At 35.1% G+C, this 18806-nt stretch overlaps 1 protein-coding gene across 1 annotated transcript in view; it reads left to right on the top strand.

Moving 5' to 3' along the window:
• LOC145688190 (transcription factor RFX4-like) overlaps positions 1 to 18806 on the top strand; it is a 390217-nt gene that overhangs the window by 208283 nt on the left and 163128 nt on the right. Inside the window, exon 4 of the mRNA XM_081762061.1 lies at positions 14222 to 14406. Coding sequence (XP_081618187.1) covers positions 14222 to 14406 — 185 coding nt within the window. The remainder of the gene's footprint in view (positions 1 to 14221; positions 14407 to 18806) is intronic.

The following is an 18806-nucleotide window of genomic DNA, read 5'->3' as shown; positions in this document are numbered from 1 at the left end:
TGCTTTCAGCAGATATGGATACTGTAGAATGAAAATAATTTTAGTATGGGATATTTTCTATAAAATTTTTATTATTTTTGTCAGTGATATCAACTAACATGATAATTCCCTTTGAAACTCCTTGAGCTATAAAATTAAACAGGAAACGTGTGTTTGCAAATAACATATTGTATACACTATACATAAGCACACATGGCATTATGCAAAACTGTATCCAAAATTATGTTATCTGCGTAGAAAGCTGTAGATGTTTTTCTTTTTAATAATGCAAATATAATTAATAAGATAATATATATTTTTATGATTTGAAGGATTAGCTTTTGCTAGTAGAATATAGAGCAAAAGCTTTTCTTGGACTGTGGTAAACACTGACCTATATTTCAAAGAGAATGAACTAGTTTAATCCTATATTTCCTACAGAGGCACAATATTTATACCGCCTTTCGTGTCCTTTTTATTTGCATTTTACGCTTATTGAACCCTAAACGTGACTCCATCCATCGTAGTAATTATTTTCTATAAAAACTTTTTCCCCACGTAATTTGTATGTATATCATCATTTCAAAGTAGAATTAAAATGATAAGTTTTTTAATGTAAGAAAAAATAACTCCAATGTGTCATATTACACAGAAGGATCAAGTTAAAATTTATAGCTACAATTTTCATATTTGATATTTGATTACAGACCATATATACAAATTTGAAGTTAAACCAATAATCGCTTTCCATATAAAAGAGAGAGACTTTTAAAAAAAAATATTTATGGTTAGTGTAGAGTTTCTTATCTAGTAATTTTGAGTGGATATTTGGCAGCCATATGAAAGCTCCTCCCTCGTAAGTGACGCCATGTCACATGACCCAAAGTCCGGTGATATTGATTTCGTGGCTCCCAATAGTTGGTTGTGTGCGTCTCTGAGAGGCAGAAGGTACAGACCGAAATGCTTGGATATTCTAGGTTGGCAAGAAGCTGATAGGTTTCTCTTTCCAGAGTCAGATGTTGCACTATTTAAGAAAAAAAATATAAAGAGATAAAATAAAAAGGAGACCAACAAAGTTGTTTTCAAGTACATGGTAATGTATAAATAATGAAGTAATAATAAATATCTAATTGACACTAAAGTCCACTGAATTTTAACTTTTAAAGGGTAATGGTCATGCTATTTTGATATGAACCTGATATTTATTATCCGTTTAAATTTATAAATTAGAAAAAGAAAGAGACTTTCATGCGTTTCTTCAAAACCAAAAAGAACTGGATTTGTTAATGGGAATTTCCATCATATACGAACATTTACAAGTTAAACAGTTAATTCATTTATGTATTTGTTCCAGACTATCGTTTCGCATATTTTCACCCAAAATGGAATATTGGTATCTTAGACAATCAATATCAGTTACCAATATAAGTATTCGAAATCGGGTTTGCTAATACACTCTCGTAGACTCCATCCAAAAGATGGTTTTATTCCCAATTTTCATAATTTTCGTGGGAATAAAGTTAATGCAATAGTAATAATAAATGCAATTGACATATGGACGTTAGGAAAGTGAAGAAATACTTATTAAATTAAGAATGTTTATAGGTCTCAAACTTCATATCTGTTATAAAATAAATTTAATGCTTTAGCACTTTCACAAATTTATTCAAGTAAGTCCGTGTTTTCCAGAGACTTATTCTTAGTTATTTGTGTTATTTTAGTTAATTAGTACCACAGTGTTCGATCAACCATATAAACAAAATTGAAATAGTTTAAACATAAATATTCATTTTCAAAGATTAGTATTTAAGGTCACTTTCAATATTTCGAATCGAGAGTGAATTGAATCCTTCTCATGGTGATCCTTTCCTCAATCACAGAAATCAAATCCTACAATTTTCGACCAAATCTCGATCAGTTTTTCTCTTCATTTCAGGCCTTGACACTTCCGTATATAAAAAGATTAAATTGAACAAATTCATAAGACAGTATAAACTAGTTTCAACTATTTATTTTCCTACAGGTAGTTATCAAAATAGTAGAACTTTAACAGATAAACAACCTGAAATATATGACGTTGCACCAACTTTAATCTTTAGGCAGGTTGTACTCATCTTAGAATTAAGGCATGAAACTCCTAAATATTTTATTGAGTAACAGTAGGTCAATCTTCATGCAATTCAGTTCTCTGCCGCGTCAGCGATGGTAGAGAATGAAATATGCGCCGGACTCGTTGTCCTGAAACTAACTAATAGATGTTTAATAATATTCAGGTTGGGAGACTGAGATCCCAGGGGTAGTGTTGAAGTTCATTTTGATGCATCCCAAACTACGCATGAACAGTGGCTATGATTATTGATACAGTGCTATCTTTGAAGACTTCATTATTATTAGAGAACATCTATAACATAGAGTATGCTTGTTCGTCTAAAATATCCACATAAACATCAGCAATAATTCTTTCTTTGATTTTAATAGTATGTACAAAATGGATAACCATGAAATTGTAGCCAGCACAAGCACATACCTACCTTTATATTTAACGGTACGACGTAGTCAATCCGGAGAATAGGTCCCATCGAGCACCCGCTGTACACAAACTCAGCCTGTTGTTGAAAACAAGGAGATAAATGATGCGTTTCCAATAATCGGCGGTCTATGCTATAAGTTCTTGAAACCATATTTTCTGATCGGCTGCGTTGGCAGTAGTGATCAGAATATCCAAAGCTGAAACAGAACGCATATATTAAACTTACGCAGCCATTGTTGAACTCTGGTTATGGAAACAAATCACTCCAAATGGTAATTGAATTCTTCAGTGAGTTGTGGAGCATTAGCTCTACGGTTTTCTTTTTATAAATCCCTTTGAATATTGACAATTCCTCTTACCTAGGCTTGTTTCCATCTACTATCCCCCTTCTCTGACAATGTCTTGTCATGACTTCTATATGCTGTTATTACCTTGACACTGTTGTTCTGGACATACCAAACATACTAGCACTCTTGGATGTATCAATAGTTGCTCCACATAACCGTCATAGAAAATTGGACAGGTGTCTCGTTTTGCACCACCAACATCTGATCAATTGAGACAAGAATCCATAGTACAACACTTCGTGTACTATTCGCTATCATCCAACGTTAATACAAATACACTGCACAAAATGTTGTTTCCTAACTCACAAAAATTACATCTTGCAGAGTATTGGTGCTTTCATTGTTTTGATAGCTATATGTATTTTCCAAAAGCCAGTTCATGCAGTCAGTCTGAGATGGTGATCCACTAGGACATTGAAAATTTCGGCTAGATGCTGTATTTATTCTTAGTCTGAATAATGCCTTACTTAAACTCATAAAGTTGCATGGCATGATTTTTTGTTAACTCTCAAGTGTAGCCCAAAACAGAAATGTAACAGAATGCATAGAGTTAGTTCGCATTTTGGATAACAAATAATGAATCAAATGTTTCTCCAAATGTAATGAAAGCAATGTATATTATAAAACTGAAAGTGACTATGTTTGTGACTCTTAATTTCTTGAACCACATGATCGATCTCGATCAATTTTTTGACGTGGATGTGGTTCTCACCTGGAAGTGTTTTCAGCTATCTACTTTGATGGTAGAACTTAGGGGAGGCGGAGGAGGGGGAATTATAACAAAATAAATAAAACTCAATAACTCTTGAACCAAAAGACCAATCTCAGTCAAATTGTCAACATAGATGAGGTTCGTGCCTGGGATGGATTTTACTATTTCACTTTCACGAAACAACGTAGGAGAGGGGGAGGAGGGGGAGATTTACAAAAATCAATAAATCTAATATAAATAAAATAAAGAGTTTGTTTGTGTGTCTGTCTGTCTGTCTGTGTACGGCCTGGAGACCAGACGAGTGGACCGAGAGTTACCAAATTTTGGTCAGGGGTACCTTGGCCCAAGCTCCAGATTAAGGCGAAGACCGTTTTTCAAATTTCGAACCAGGGGGTCTCAGGGGGGAGTTTACCGGAACCGGCTTGGGAACCAGACAAATTGACCAAGAGATACCAAATTTTAGTCACAAATACCTTGGTCCAGGCTCCAGACCCGAGTTAAATGTTTGTTTTTTTTTGTCAAAATTCAAACCAGGGTAGTTTTCAGGGGGGGTGTTTACCGGGACATGTAAAAGTAGTAAGAAACGACCAATATTAGTGTCGAATTCATAGTTTTCGCTGTAGCTAAAATCAATGGTGAAACTCCCATCGCATTAACTTCCAAATTCACGCTATTCGGCTCCGGGCCGGGGGTCACCGGGAGGGGGTGAGATACCGAGACATAAAGGTTATTCAAAATGACCGATATTAGTGTCAAATCCATAGTTTTCACGGTCGCTGAAATCAATGGTGACACTTCCATTAGCGATGACTTGCAAATTTGGTTACAATTGCATGTGGGCCGAGAGTCAGCGGGGGCATACCGAGACATGGAAAAAATTGCCCAAAATGACCGATATTAGTATCAAATCCATAGTTTTCGCGGTCGCTGAGGTCAATGGTGATACTCCCACAGGCATTGACTTCCAAATACAGCCCCCGTGCGAAGCATGGGTATATTCAACTAGTATAAAAATAAAAGTGACCATGTTCGATAAGAACTCTTGAACCACCCTATCGATCTCAATCAATTTTTTCAACAAAGGTGAAGTTCAAACCTGGGAAGTTTCTTATTATCTTATTTTGACGGTATATCTTAGGGGAGGGAGGGAAGGAGGGGAAATTGTTGAAAATGAATAAAACCTAATAACTCTTGAACCAAGCGACCGATCTCGATCAAATTTTCAACATAAATAAGGTTCAGACCTGGGTTATTTTTTTTTTATTTTACTATGATGGCACAATGTAGAGGGGGAGGGAGGACATATATGTATAAAAGTGAAAATAAAGTGACTGTCTGTGACCTCATCACGCTTAAATCACCCGACCGATCTTAATCAAATTATCAACATAGATGAACTTCGGACCTGGGGTGGTTTTCATCATATCACTTTGACGGTAGAGCCTAGGGGAGGGGAAGGGGAGGTGACAGATATATAAAAATAAATAAAACTTTAATAACTCTTGAACCACCCGCCCGATCTCGATCAAATTTTCAACATAGATGAGATTCGGTCATGGAGAGTTTATATATATATATATATATATATATATATATATATTTCTACTTTGACGGTAGAACCTAGGGGAGAAGGAGGGGAATTAATGTATGAAAAATAAATAAAACTTAAGTCTTGAATCACGCAACCGATCTCGATCAAATTTTCAACATAGATGAGGCTTGCGCCTCAGATTTTATTTATCTATTTACCTTGACAATAGAACTTAGGGAAGTGGGAGGCGTTAAAAAATAAAACTTGACAACTCTTGAACAAAGAATCAATCTCGATTAAACTTTTAACATAGATGAGGTTCGGGTATGAGATGTTTTCTATCATTTCACTTTGACGGAAGAGCTTAGACGAGGGCTTATATATAAGAGTAAATAAAACTTAATAACTCTTAAACCATTGGACCGATATCGATCATATTTTCAACCTAGATGAAATTCGAATTTGAGATAGATTTTGTCATATCACTTTAACGGTATAATTTAGGGAAGGGGAGAGACATTTGAAAATGATCGAAAATGACCTATATTAGTGTCGAATCTATAGTTTTTGGGATCGCTGAGATGAACAGTGACCCTTTTGATGCCATTTAATTTCAAATTCAGCCCCGCAACATGGGGAGGGGAGAGGAATATATAAAAGTCGTCGAAAATGACCAATATCAAAGAACGCTTTAGTAATAGTAAAAAGTGACTAACTAACGGAACATATCACGATTTTATCTTAATTTAACGCAGCAAAGCGGGTAATTGATGCTAGTAATATATAAGATCTATAAAATTCATCCGAATACCTATAAGTTCCACAGGTATATTAGGAACGTCATACTTTAAAAGAAAATAATGTATATTTGCAAGACACAAATAGCTTGATGTGTGAACACACATACTCTCAACTTTTTATCTGCCATATTCTCACTCTACCCTCCCTCCCCGACCCTTCGATCTTTCTTTTACGCAAGCGTCTAAAATAAGAAGAGCGAAATCGTCTTTTCACTCAGGATTATTTAATATTGTGTTGATAGTGGACACTAAAGTTAATTTCAGTTTGGTTTGTCAAACTATTTTAAAATTCCATATATCTGTTAGTATCTGGGATGTGTGTAAGTGTTTGTATTAGTTCTGTATCTTTTATTATACCGTCACATTTAAATGCACATTCTGCTGTTTCTTTATTATAATAATTGATTTAAATTCTCTTGTACTTTGATTCGTTAAAGCAACGATCACGGAAGATAAAGGACTACGAAAGATTTACAAACAATCCAATAGACTAGGCTTTTTCAGTCTATTTTATACCGACCTGCTTTTATCACATCCTCTTGCCTGCGACTCTCATAATATTAATTTTCGGTTTGCAATGAGTTTTTGATTATTGCTGCTCATCACTTACAATTCTAAGTTGTATTTGTATTCTTCTGGTGTTTCAATATGCAGTTTTCACCTGTTTCTTCCTCTTTTACTCTAATTATTTTTTTTCAAAGTAATATTTATTTGTTTAACATTTTTTGCTGTATTTGTTAACAAGTTTAGAAATAAAAACATGTCTCCAAAATAAGAAGTTCAAAATATTTTCTTAAAAATATATTTTTTTCTGCTACTAGCTCCTAATTACATGTATCTTTTTCACCTCTCTTCACGATCCCAAGTTGAGAAATCCCGTAATATACAAAGTGGGCAATTTTCTATGAAAAATATTTTTTTTTTAGTTTAACGTCCCACAGCTATTCCACTTAGGCTAAAGAGAACGGATGATTGATGAAAATGAATAATTGTGGAAGTTTTTAGTGCTTTCCCACCGAAAATCGAACCCGGGACTGCTTGCACCAAAGCCACACGCGATAGCTACTAGACCAATGGAAAAGGCTAATTTATTACGGAATAATATAGTGAGATATTTCATGGGATATAATACAAAAAGCCTGAATTGAAGGGGAGGGGGATTTTTAAAAAATGTAAATATTCTTATTATACCATTAAAAGTCAGTGGCAGTATCCATGATGACAATGAGATAGGAAAAACGATTACTATGTATGTACATGAAATAAATTTTTCGCCATTAATAATAATAATAATAATAATAATAATAATAATAATAATAATAATAATAATAATAACAACAATAATAATAATAATAATAATAATAATAATAATAATAATAATAATAATATCTTTTTAAAATTGCATATTCATTTGCATCTTAATGGAGTCTTATATTCACATAATTATAGTAAAAGAATATTTAAAAAAATACTTAATTTAAATTCATATTCTTTGCAATAATTCATTTATAATTGCGGAGTTTTTTTACTTTATTTGCCCCTCTTTTTTTCTATTGAAAAGAGAGAATGAACCGTACACCTTCGAGACAAACGAATCATCACATCGTCATGAACTTGGAAGATAAGCCGAAGCACACCACGTGGTTTGTTATTTCTTTGGCAGCTGTGTAGGCATCTTAATGTTAAATGTGACAATTCAACTCTGTTGATAGTTGGCGTAGGGTATGTAGTATGTTTGCAGCCCTTGTTGGTTGACACTTTTTTGTCGTCTGAAAAAAAAGAGTGTTGCAAAGTTAGGAACATTTCTCTACATTGACAGAGTGATTGGGATAGGTGCTACATGGTTATAAAGCAAAATTTACTCTGAATTTTAGAACGCAGAAGCATTGATGGGTATTTTAACAAAACATGGTATTTATAAATAGTCTTTAAGAAATAAAGAAAAATAACTCTTTACACTATTTTCCACATACGTATTTTAATTTCATACAAATTTACACAAAATCCGTCCGTGGGTTTTCTCGGGGTACTACCATTTCCTCCCATATTCTCATTTCAACAATGCTAATTGAGATAAGAACGTTTTGTTGGGTGCTTTCTTATGAAGATTGTTTAAAATGCATTTTCAGAAAGCAGGCCTTTGTTGAGTTCACTGCTACTACCGGAACGTTTTATATGTTTTAAACGTCGTACATTGAGCGTGTATTGAACACTAATATTTATTTATTAAGCTTTCTGATACAGTCTGAGACGCCAATTTATCTTGAAAACTGAAACAATCTACAAGAGCATAAAACGAAATGGGAGGAAGTTGGCCAGTGCCTACATTGAAAAATATTATTTATTTGCTTGGTGAAACTTGAGGAAAGCATCTGGACAAACCTCAAACAGGATAAACGATTTCACATTTGAGCTTGGGAACATGATATTAAGAAACAAGATCGCTAATCATTAGCCAACGTTTGCTCGATAATTTCGGCTTTCCCTCGCACTCCTGCAAGTAACATGTTTCCAAACAAATTTTCTAAAAGGGAATTCAGGAACAAACCAAATCATACATACTTATCACAGTTCTACTTTGAAATAAGAATTTGTATGTCCTTATAGATAATGTCCTGATATGTTTACAATTATATTACATGGCTACTCTGCAAATATTGATATTACATGGTGTACAATTATTTTACATGGCTACTCTGGAAGTGTTGATATTCTTCATTCTACTGCTCTACTACACACCTACATTCTGCTAACGCCAGAAGGTCTATGGAGTTATATGAATAATAAAAATAAAAAAAAAATGTATAGCCCCCAAAACCCGGAACAGCTGATGGACTGGAAGAAAGCATCAGCAGGGACATTACAGAAATTCTATCTGATATGCTTTAACACGCCATGCTGGTGATGAGAGAGCCTCTGGAATGTTCTCGTCACAGTGATTTTCATATCAAGTAAGTGCTATTGAAAAGTTAATATAATGTGGAAAACTCCTATATATTCGCAGCTATATATCAAAGTTTGTAGTAAATTGGATTATTGCAACCGAAAATATTAAGATGTGTCACATTAATAGTGGACAATCTCATGTAATAACCCGACGTAGCGCCATTTGAAAAATAAAATAAATAAATAAAATAAAATTTTATATTGAAATGGCAACACGTAACCCTATACACACCCGAGCTGGTTGTTTCTTCATCACATTCTTCCACATGTTAATTTCTCTTATATTCTACCAGTGAATTTGGAATAGAGTGATTAGACCATAACTTTTAGTATGGTTTCCTAAAATCAACCTGCATGGTTAGATTTTCTTGTATTAACTCTGTTCAGTAATCTATATATATAGATAATCTATAGCGGCTTGGGCGAACATAATCGTAAGCGCCACTTTCGGTGAAATTGAATTATTAGGTGGAATTGATTGTCATCGAACCACAGAAGAGTAAGTAGGTAGATTTATTTCGGAAGTGTAGCTGTAGAAGGCAATATAAGATTGTTTGATATATATCATTGCATTGAATAGGACGCAAATTTTCAACCTTCTTTTCCAGTTGAGAGCTTATAATTTTTTTCTTTTATATATTCTATTTGCGTTCGCCAAATCTCCGAAACTATAAGACGTAGAACTTTGAAATTCTGTACAAATGTTGTCCTTGTACATTTGGCTGGAAGTGAAGTAAGGCTTCGGGAATTGTATATCCTAAGGGATGATATGAAGGCCTTTAACAGTTTCTTTTGGCGTTCCTTGGATCTCCAAAACTGTTAGACGTAGAACCTTGAAATTTTGTATGAAAGTTCTTGCACCCTAAGCTGCAAATAATGCGAGATTTCGGGAATTGCGTATCCTAAGAGGGAATGAGGGCTTGAATAATTTTTTGCCATTTGACATATCTTCGAAACTATTACATATAAAATCTTGAAATATTGTATAAATGTTTTCCTTGTACTCCAAGCTACAAATAAGGCGAAGTTTTGGGAATTGCGTATTCTTATGGGAGAAGCTTAAATACTTTTTTTTTGGTCACTTGCTATATCCAAATTATTAGACGTAGACTTTTGAAATTTTGTATAAATGTTCTCTTTACAGTCTAGGCTGGAAATAGTGCAGTTTCGGAATTGTATATTTTTAGGGAGGATGGAAGTTTAATTTTGTGTGTGAGTGTGTTTTTCACTTGCATTCAATATCGATGACGAAGAGGAATGGAACGCAGGGAGTAAAAAATATTTCCACAGTAACACTCGGGAGTATACGCTAGTATTTTATGTAGCTACAGAACATGTTTAAGAAATTGCGCCAAATACTTTCAGTAGTATAAATACAATGAATATATTTAAAAGTAATACGTTTAGATTAGTTGGTTGGTTTGGAGTTTAACGGCCCTTTTCAACGTCGAGGCTGCATGAGACTGGATCCACGTGGGACTCGAAGCATATGAGTTTCCATCGTGGTTAGAACCAGTGTTGTTCACGTGACTGTACAACGAGGAACTTTAATATGTAAGGGAAAAAGGCATTACTTCCCATAGAGCGAGTACCATTTAGAATTCAAATTCAATACAAAGTAAGTTAATAACATATAAAGCTTAGAAAGCAAGAGTTATTAAAATATTTTTATTATTCTCTGCTACTATCAAATTATCAGTTTCCTTCATTTCACTGTCTCAAAACGTCACTCTTGAATGCAGATATTAATTTCCAATATTGAAACGCATGTTACCGATTCAATTTATACCAGTATCAAGTATGGGCTTTTTTATATATTCTATTTCTTTTAGCAAGTCAATTGAATCCTGAACGTTTCATATAAAATAATTAGTTTTGTTTACTTGGCGGTTCAATTGGTGGTTGAAAACATTTGAACGTAATCGCTTACAATTAAAGTGAAATAACAATTCCTTTACTCTTGAATTAATCTGTTTTAAAGACAAAAAGTGAGTATTAGTTAACGTTATTTTCCTCCAATACTATAAAGGTAACAAAGAAAGTTCTGTTGCTTTGTCACTCACCACCTTCGAACATCGATATGTCACCTAAGACGTAACTGGAAGATCAAAAATAGTCTCCATCAGCATCGACGACCTTCTTCCAACGTTCTGGAAAGCCATGGATTCCATCGCGATAGAACTGGGTAGGCCGTAAAGCGAAGGAGGTATCAAATGCATTTTATACCTCTACTAGGGATTTGAACTGGCGCCCTCTAAGGTGATTGTCCAAGAAATGGAGCAGGTGATAATCGGACGGTGCAATGTCCTAGAAGTATGGCGGATGCAATAGTGTTTCCCATCCAATGCGTAGAATAGTGTCCCTGGTCATCCTAACCACGTGGGACTTAGCGTTGTCCTGTAACAGGAGGACCCCTTTGAGATTCAGAAGTGCTGGTTCCAGAGTTTTGAGCTTTTCTTGAACACGGCTCAACTTCTGACAGTACACAGTTACATTAATGCTCTGATCACTGGTAGCAGTTTCCGATACAGGATGCCCTAGTTTGAACTCGTACGGCGTACACGCCCTTATGACGCTCTGTGGAGATCCCATGTTCACTCTGTTCTTACACACATTCACGGTGTAACTGAACTGACACAACCAGGTAGTATGTTGGAAATACCCACACCAACATCTGACCTTCGCCTTCTTTCTATTCGCATTCAACTCACGGTGTGAGGGGCAATGGAACATAGACCTCCACAAAAGGCGACAGAACTTTCTTGGTTACCTTTGTATGTTCAAAACTCTTGATCAGGCTTCCTTTTGTAGTGCTGGGACGAAAACTTTTCTTTCTTTTCCAGCAATTCTGCTCTACCACTCTTAAAAGTGATGTTTTTCATTGTATAATGTGGTGAATGAAGAAAAGATATCAATAAGAAACACATTTTGTAGTTTATTTCCACTAAAGGCGAAATATAGAGTATTTTTGATTTTATTGGTTTTGTTGAACTGAGTGAGTGAAGCTCTTACGTGTTATTTTCATGTTTTATTCACGTATTATACTAGAGAATCAAGAAAAATAATATGAAAATTTTGAAACGTGATCTTTCCTTTAGCTTTCCGAAGGCGGTTACGCTATATTTTTGGCAGTGATTTTTTTTTTCGTATGTTCCATGGGCTTTTAATATTATCATTCCTACACAGTGCAATAAGATGGGGAAAATAAAGAAAAAATTGGGTAAATATGATAATATTATAAACACATCAAATTATTCACTGCATGTGCATATTTACAGAAAACGTGAGAAAATTGAATATAATATATTATAAGGATTTTGTAATAGTTGGATTAAGTTGATGAGTGGAATATATTCGGCTTACGCTATTCAAATGTTCGATATTACGTCTTGTGGGAAGCTACTGTTTGAAAAATATTCAATAGTTAAACCGAGATCACATTTACGACGTCACAAACTTTGGAATGTTTGGAAAACAGGCTGCGGTGCCCAGTCAGTCAAGATGTAACATGGTTGTGAGAATGTCTATCGTGGGGAACACATAATTTCGAGTTTAAAGGATAGTGCGAATTCTACATAAGTTGCGGTATGTAAACCTTCCTTATCCAATCTATTATCCTGACATCTCTCTCATTGACTACTAGCTCTTCTGGCATTGTGGTCACTTGTTATCAGGAAGAACTTCATTCATGCCCAGATGGTACAACGTGCGTTTGAGGACTTTTTTTGCATTGCAGATCCCAAACTTGTTTTGTTATGGAATCCAGCTGTTGACTGAGCAATGGAAAGATTGTGTGGGTGTTGCCGGAAGCTACTTTGCTAACTGGATATCATATTTTCATTAGTTTTTTTCTTTATTTTTTCATTAAAATTCGGATATTTCAACCGCACAACTGAATATTTAAAAGTGAATAGTCGTATAGAAGTTAGTTTTTAAGTTTTCTTATCATATGAAGAGAGACAAGCAAATTTTTACTCTCACCATCATAGAGATCAGCAAGATATTTGTTGGTCCACGAACGTATCCTTCTTTACGTATTTTCCTCGTATTGCTTTTCATTTCTCACATCTATGCATAAGTCCGTGATTACCATCGACATAAAAGTATGTGAAACTGGACGCAAACCAGGTTTCCATCGTATTAATAACAACCTTATAATCTGCAAACGCCTATTTCGCCACTGTATTTTTTATATTTGGGAAGACGAAGTAATCGGACAGAGACAGATCAGATGAATATCACTATGTCAGACATAGCTGAAGAAATACTTTATACGTTTCAACGAGATTGGGTTGTAAATCTCAAAGAGTTCCACCTAAACACTTCAATAGTTGTAGTCTGTTGTTTACGTTTTGCGCAACATTTTGAAAAGGAGGTTTCCATTTAAGCTTCGCTTTAAATATTACTCTTAAATTTTTACGTTAAAGTTTGGACGTATCTGAATCTTGATATTGAGAAGTAATGTGTTACGATTTTATGTCTAAAGAAGTTTGTGTTACTGAGACTTGTAGTACTGTTGATTTAAACAATATATATTGCACGTTGTACTTATTTATTGATTGTATTGAAAACTACAGGAATAAAGAACTGTATCATAAACAAATGACAAAGACGAGATGCCCGCTGGTATCTTTGATATATCACTTATGCATGTACAGTAGTGGTGAAAACACTCTACCTAGGGTAACTTATTGGAATTAGACAACTGAATATAATATTCCGTTATTACTTGATATGGACTATTGCATTGTGAAGAAAGTTGTATATGAGTGGACTTTAACTACATAATTTATTAATAAAGATATACTAGAGAAGTAGTGACTTGAGAAATTTTAAAATATTCAACATTGAAATTTACGTTAATATACGTAAAAATTTACTTGTGAGCGATTAATCATTAAATTTAAAATCGGTAGTGGAAAGGCTTATTTATATATTTCGTAGAGTGCCTTCTAGTGAAAAAAAAAAAAAAAAAAAAAAAAAACAGAAAATATACGAAAGTTTTCCATTAAAGTGGCATTAATTTATATGGTAGTGGTGCATGAGCACTCAGGGGAAAGAATTCCTGTCATGTGGGCCCTTTGGGTTCGGATCTTTCTAAATATTTTGATAAAACATTTTAATTATTTTCAGTAATTCAATATTTTGCTAAATTTTAACTTCGAATAAAATTTAGACTCCAGTCTGGATATAGCCCTAGAAGTAATTTGTTTTAAGTAAAACAAATTATCATACTACTGGATTACCATAAACTATACTTTTCGTAATTTATACATGAAACCAAGCAACATGAAACAAAATTTAGCATTACTTCTAATCGTGTATTTTTTACTAATCTATTAACATGTACAGTACATGATATTTAATATTTTGCAGGTCCTGTAAGAAAAGTAGGGGATAATCTCCGCCCTCATTCTACGCCAGCGACCCTCATTTGGCTGGAAGAAAACTACGAAACAGCCGACGGCGTGTGTATCCCACGAAACACGTTATACATGCATTATGTCGACTTCTGTGAGAAGAATGGGATGCAGCCTGTAAATGCAGCAAGTTTCGGTAAAGTGAGTACAAAATTTTCTCATTTTTATTTTTTTCTCTTCTAGGTATGATTCATTTGGACATTTTAAGAAAATTATAAATCGTGTAGTTGAGTAACTTATTTAATCTATTCTATTAGGTAGGTCGGTTGAAATTGACTTATAGTATGGACTACTAGATCTTGCAACCTCTAACCAATGGATTATTTATTTGTAGAGACGTATAAAATTACTCATAAACCGAAACTAGATAAGGATGCGTGAATGTTTAATAAAAATAATCGATTAATTTCAACACATGGAACACACTGCGTCTGGGTATAGCAACCAGAGGAGTGTCCAACAAACCAGGAGTGTGCATAAAAAATAGTGATTAGCAACTTTCAAGAAACAGAAACTAATGGTGTAACATTGTAATGAATTATACAGGGTGAACGGTAACGATGTGGACAAACTTCAGCAGGTGATTTCTAACACCTGTACGAGAAAAAAAAAAGTCCTTCGAACATATGCGAGCTGCTCGACAGTTTGGGAGATACAGGATGCCGAAAGCCTGGAAAAAATAACTTTAGAGTTCCATAGCTCCACTGTCCTGAATGACAGAACTAAGGCGGCAAGGTCACATCAAAGAAACCGAACCTGCTATATTTAAAAATGCCTATGCTGAAATCGTGACATTCGTGTGCAAGTTATTCTCCAAAAGAAGTTTGGAATCCCCTGAAATTGTCTGTCGAAATGTGTGTCTAAAGTTGCACGGTTCGAAGGCTATACGAACAGTAAGCAATGATTTGTTTTCGGAAATGTCATATCGCCAACATTGTCAATATGGCACAGGAGTGTACATTTGCTATGTGGGGTTGCATACCGGCAACATCAGGCAGGAGTTAAAACAGGGAAGAATGTGATCTTGAGTTATCATACATGAAAGGGGGAGTCGTTTGGAATGAATAGAAGTAGCACATTATGTAAGCAACTGCAATACGAAGACATGGGACTTAGTCGTAACAAAGATGAAAATAAAGTGCAAGAACTAGAAACATATGGCATATGGAAGACTACTAAATAATACAAACATGCATGTGTAATGTACGAGTGGACAAAGTAAACGAAATTAGTAGGACAGTCTTGTCTCGTTGTCTCGTCTCGAAGGTACGTCTCGTTTTTGAAATGAGACGAGACAGGAAAAGTTCTCGTCTCCTAGCAACACTAGCAACTACTCGAAAAAGTTTAGATTCATGTGGACACCGAAACCCTACGCTGGTAGGAATGGCATGTGTTCTGGGAAAGAATTGAGATATCCATCCAGGTAGGGGCCATCCAGGTCCATTTCAGTACAGATACCATTCAGGCATAGGCCTGGTGGTACTGAGGGAAACCCTGAAAACTGTCGGGATGGCCGAACCAGAATTTAGCAATGTAAATAGTGTGTGGCATGAGCGTCTCTCAGCCAGCATAATCCGATTTCTATTCTTTTATACTGTGTTTTAGCCTCATTATTGTTGATATTCTTCAACTTCCTTCTCATTTAAATCCAGAATTACCTTGGTGAACCATTATTTCACGGCTATTTTCTTGGTTACCCAACACTTCCTTTGCGGCAGTAAGCAGGTCAGCTTTTATAAATTACCATTCTTTCTTAACTTTTTCCTTCGTTGGTTCTTGTGCTATCTTAACTATTGTCTTCTTCACGCAACTTCCTAGCATTTCTTTGTTCTTCAGCTTGTCTGTATGAAGTCTTCCATTTTTCTTCTTTATCATATGTTCTTAAATTTCAACTCACTTTTCATCACGAATAAGTTGTGGTTATTATCCACATCCGCTCCAGGGTAACTTCCACAGTTCTTAATATGATTACTCAGCCTCTCCTTAACGAATATATTTTGTATTTCTATAGATCTCCTGGCATTTTCCACTTAAAAATCCTGTGCTTATGGTCCTTAAACGAAGTATTTGATACTACTAGCTTGTTAAAAATTCAATCATTCTCTTCTTTCATTGCACTTCCTTAGTCTGTATTTTCCTACTGTTTTCCCTTCTTGTCCTTCTACGATTGCATTTCAATCACTTATCCGAATAAGATTTTCTTCGTCTTTTACGTCTTTCATAACTTTTTCGATAGCTTCATTCATAAACTTGCTCAACTTCCTCATTGTCGTGTCCTGACGTTGGCATATATACCTGGATATAGTTCTATCCTTGAGTTTGGTAGCTAGTTTTACTGCTATGACCTTGTCGTTTACTATGTTGTAACTTTTTGTTTGTCATCCTATCTTCTTATTAATTATTATAAAATTTAAAGTGACTATGTGACTCTTAATCTCTTGAATCACCCGACCGATCAAGTTTTCAACATAGATGAGGTTCGGGACTGGGAGTGCTTTTATCTATTCACTTTGAAGGTAGTACTTAACGGGGGGTGAGGGGGAGATATAAAAATAAAATAAAACCTAATAAATCTTGAACCAAAAGACCAATCTTGATCATTTTTTTAATAGATGAGGTTCGGGCCTGGCATATTTTTTTTGTCATTTCACTCTGAGGGAGCAACGTAGGGGAGGTATGTATATATATATATATATATATATATATATATATATATATATATATATATATATATATACGAAAGTGACTATCTCTGTGAGTTAATAACTGTTGAACTACCTGACCGATCTCAATCATATTTTCAACATAGATGGGGTTCGGAACTGGAAAGTTTTTCTTTGTCGGTGGGAGAGATACTGTATATAAAAAAATAAAAGTGAAAGTGACTGTCTTTGTGATTTCACTTACTCGACTGATGTGTGACTTCATGTGCTGACATGTAAGAATAATTCAGAACTACCGATATTAGTGTCGAACCCATAGTTTTCAGCGTCGCTAAGTTAATGGATGGCAGTCCTGATACTATTTAATTAGAAGTTCAGCCTCCAATGAAGGTAAAACCACACTTGCGCTCCTAAGGGGAGCGAGAGGGGATACATATAAAAATGATCGAAAATGTACGATATTGATATTGAGTCCATAGTTTTCAGGGTCACTTAGATAAATATTGACACTTCAGATGCCGTTTAAGTTCAAGTTCAACCTCCATCAGCACGCCTGGGGGGGGGGGCGGAAGGGTGACATATAAAATAAACAAAAAAGACTAATGTTAATGTTGAAGCAATTGTTTTCGGGACGGCTAAGTTAATTGTTAACAATCCCAATGCCGTTTAAGTTCAAGTTCAGCTTCTAGTGTGAGTAAGATCCACTACCGCCCCTCGGAACTGTGGGAAGGAGTAACTTGTAAAAATAATAAAAAATGATTGGTAGTAGTGATTAATCCTTAGTCCAGGGTCGGAGAGATAATAGTGACACCTTCGATGTTTAAGTTCACGTTCGGTTCCCATTGTCAGCCTTAAGAGGTGGGAAGGGAGTGATATGGGAAAATAATCGAATGTGACCTATATTATTGTCACATACATAGTTTTCTGGGTTGCTGAGATGAGTAGTAGCACTCCAGATATCGTTAAAGTCCAAATTCAATCTCCATTTGTATGGGGCTCAGAAGGGGTGAAAAATAAAATGACTAAGATGCTGAATACATCGGAGTCTTTCGCCGATTACTGTGCTTTCATTGCCGCTTAGCTCTTTGGTGCCAAGATTAGCCATTTGAGCCCAAGCTTACTAGGAAAGGTAAGGAGGTGTTATTCTGATTTCATATTGATACTGTGCTCAATCGACTCGGTTTTTACATATGAAACAATTACGTAAACAGAGATATCCTCGTTCGGAAACGTGTTCAAATTACGAGCGTTCAAAGTTCAAAATTGAACACATTTTGCGAAAAGGTTTGAAGTAGCTATTTTTGAGATACACGCTTCATTTTTGGTATCAGCGGGTTTTCTTGGCTTCCGAGTACAGTGTGAGTACGAAGTTTGCAATATAAGGACACTTATTATGGAGAGGGCGAGGTGTAATGGTGCTTTACAACTTGTAAATGGTTTTCTGTTTGGCATGTCGGATCGATAGGCTGAGAAAATGTATTTCCCACCCTCATTCGACTGTATTATCACTTTCCTGTGTGGCCACCTTCAAATTGAACAATAACATTTGTCTCCAAAACGCTTGACCGCGGAACTAACATGAACGAGATCCGAACCCAGTCGGCCTCTGTGAAGGACGGTGTTTCAATATCTCATCGCTAGCAATTCTTTTTATAATTTGTCAACTGATTTTAATGGCAATTATTGGAAAATAGTGACCAAACTTCAGTTATTATTTTACGATAATAATCTGTGATAAATGTGGCCAAATGACAAACCATCAGCTAGCGACAATGAATGCAAACATCGATCTTCTCCAGAATGAAAGAAACCCTTTTCACAGCTTTGAGCACACATTCCGGCTAATCATTTTCTTTTTTAACTTTTCGACCTATATTG

This window comes from Thermobia domestica, chromosome 6, assembly GCF_964235325.1.
Source record: "Thermobia domestica chromosome 6, izTheDome1.hap1.1, whole genome shotgun sequence".
NCBI lineage: Eukaryota > Metazoa > Arthropoda > Insecta > Zygentoma > Lepismatidae > Thermobia > Thermobia domestica.
The sequence above is the reverse complement of the archived record's forward strand: the minus strand, read 5'-3'. Positions and strand labels throughout refer to the sequence as shown.